General features: G+C 65.7%; 1 protein-coding gene across 1 annotated transcript; it reads right to left on the reverse strand.

The window, feature by feature from the left end:
- Positions 1–7: 7 nt before the first annotated feature.
- LOC103917679 (breast cancer anti-estrogen resistance protein 1-like) lies at positions 8–479 on the reverse strand (the record flags this gene model as incomplete). The annotated part of the gene is made up of 2 exons (XM_009324901.1): positions 8–102; positions 318–479. Coding segments are annotated over 2 exons (257 nt in total), but the record flags the coding sequence as incomplete, so codon positions are not given.
- Between the last annotated feature and the right edge of the window lie 69 nt (positions 480–548).

Raw genomic sequence — 548 nt, forward strand, 5'->3', positions numbered from 1 at the left:
TTGGTGCAGGTTCTTCTCCACGCTGGGGGGCACGTCATAGATCTCCTGCCCTGGGTCCTGCCCGTTGGGACCCTTCACTGCCATGGGGGGGGTGTCGTAGACCTGGAGGGGAGGGGACAGGATGGCGCGTCAGGGATAGTGCAGGCACCCACCTCCTCCCAGGGACCGGCTGGGAAGGATGAAGGCGCCAGAAGAAGCCCATAACGCGCCCAGCTTTGGGTGTAATTTGCCCAGGTTTGGATCCCAGGCTGTGCCAGAGCATCTCCCAGGGCAGGGGATGGAGCCAGCGACCACCCCCGCCCCCCAACCAGCCTCACCTCCTGGCTGAACTGGCTGGGGACCCCCCCTCGGACAGGTGGCACGTCGTAGATCTCCTGCGAGCCCGCGGAGAGGAGGTGGCGAGGGAAATCGTACTCATCCTGCTCGCCCTTGGGGGAGTCGTAGACGTACACTTGCCCCACGCGGGTGGGCACCAGCACCTGGCAAGAGGGAAAGGGCAGAAGTGGGCACTGCCGAGCATCCCCAGCCTGCCCCCCACCCTGCATCAG

Source organism: Pygoscelis adeliae, unplaced genomic scaffold, assembly GCF_000699105.1.
Source record: "Pygoscelis adeliae isolate BGI_AS28 unplaced genomic scaffold, ASM69910v1 C10238285, whole genome shotgun sequence".
NCBI classification, from domain to species: domain Eukaryota; kingdom Metazoa; phylum Chordata; class Aves; order Sphenisciformes; family Spheniscidae; genus Pygoscelis; species Pygoscelis adeliae.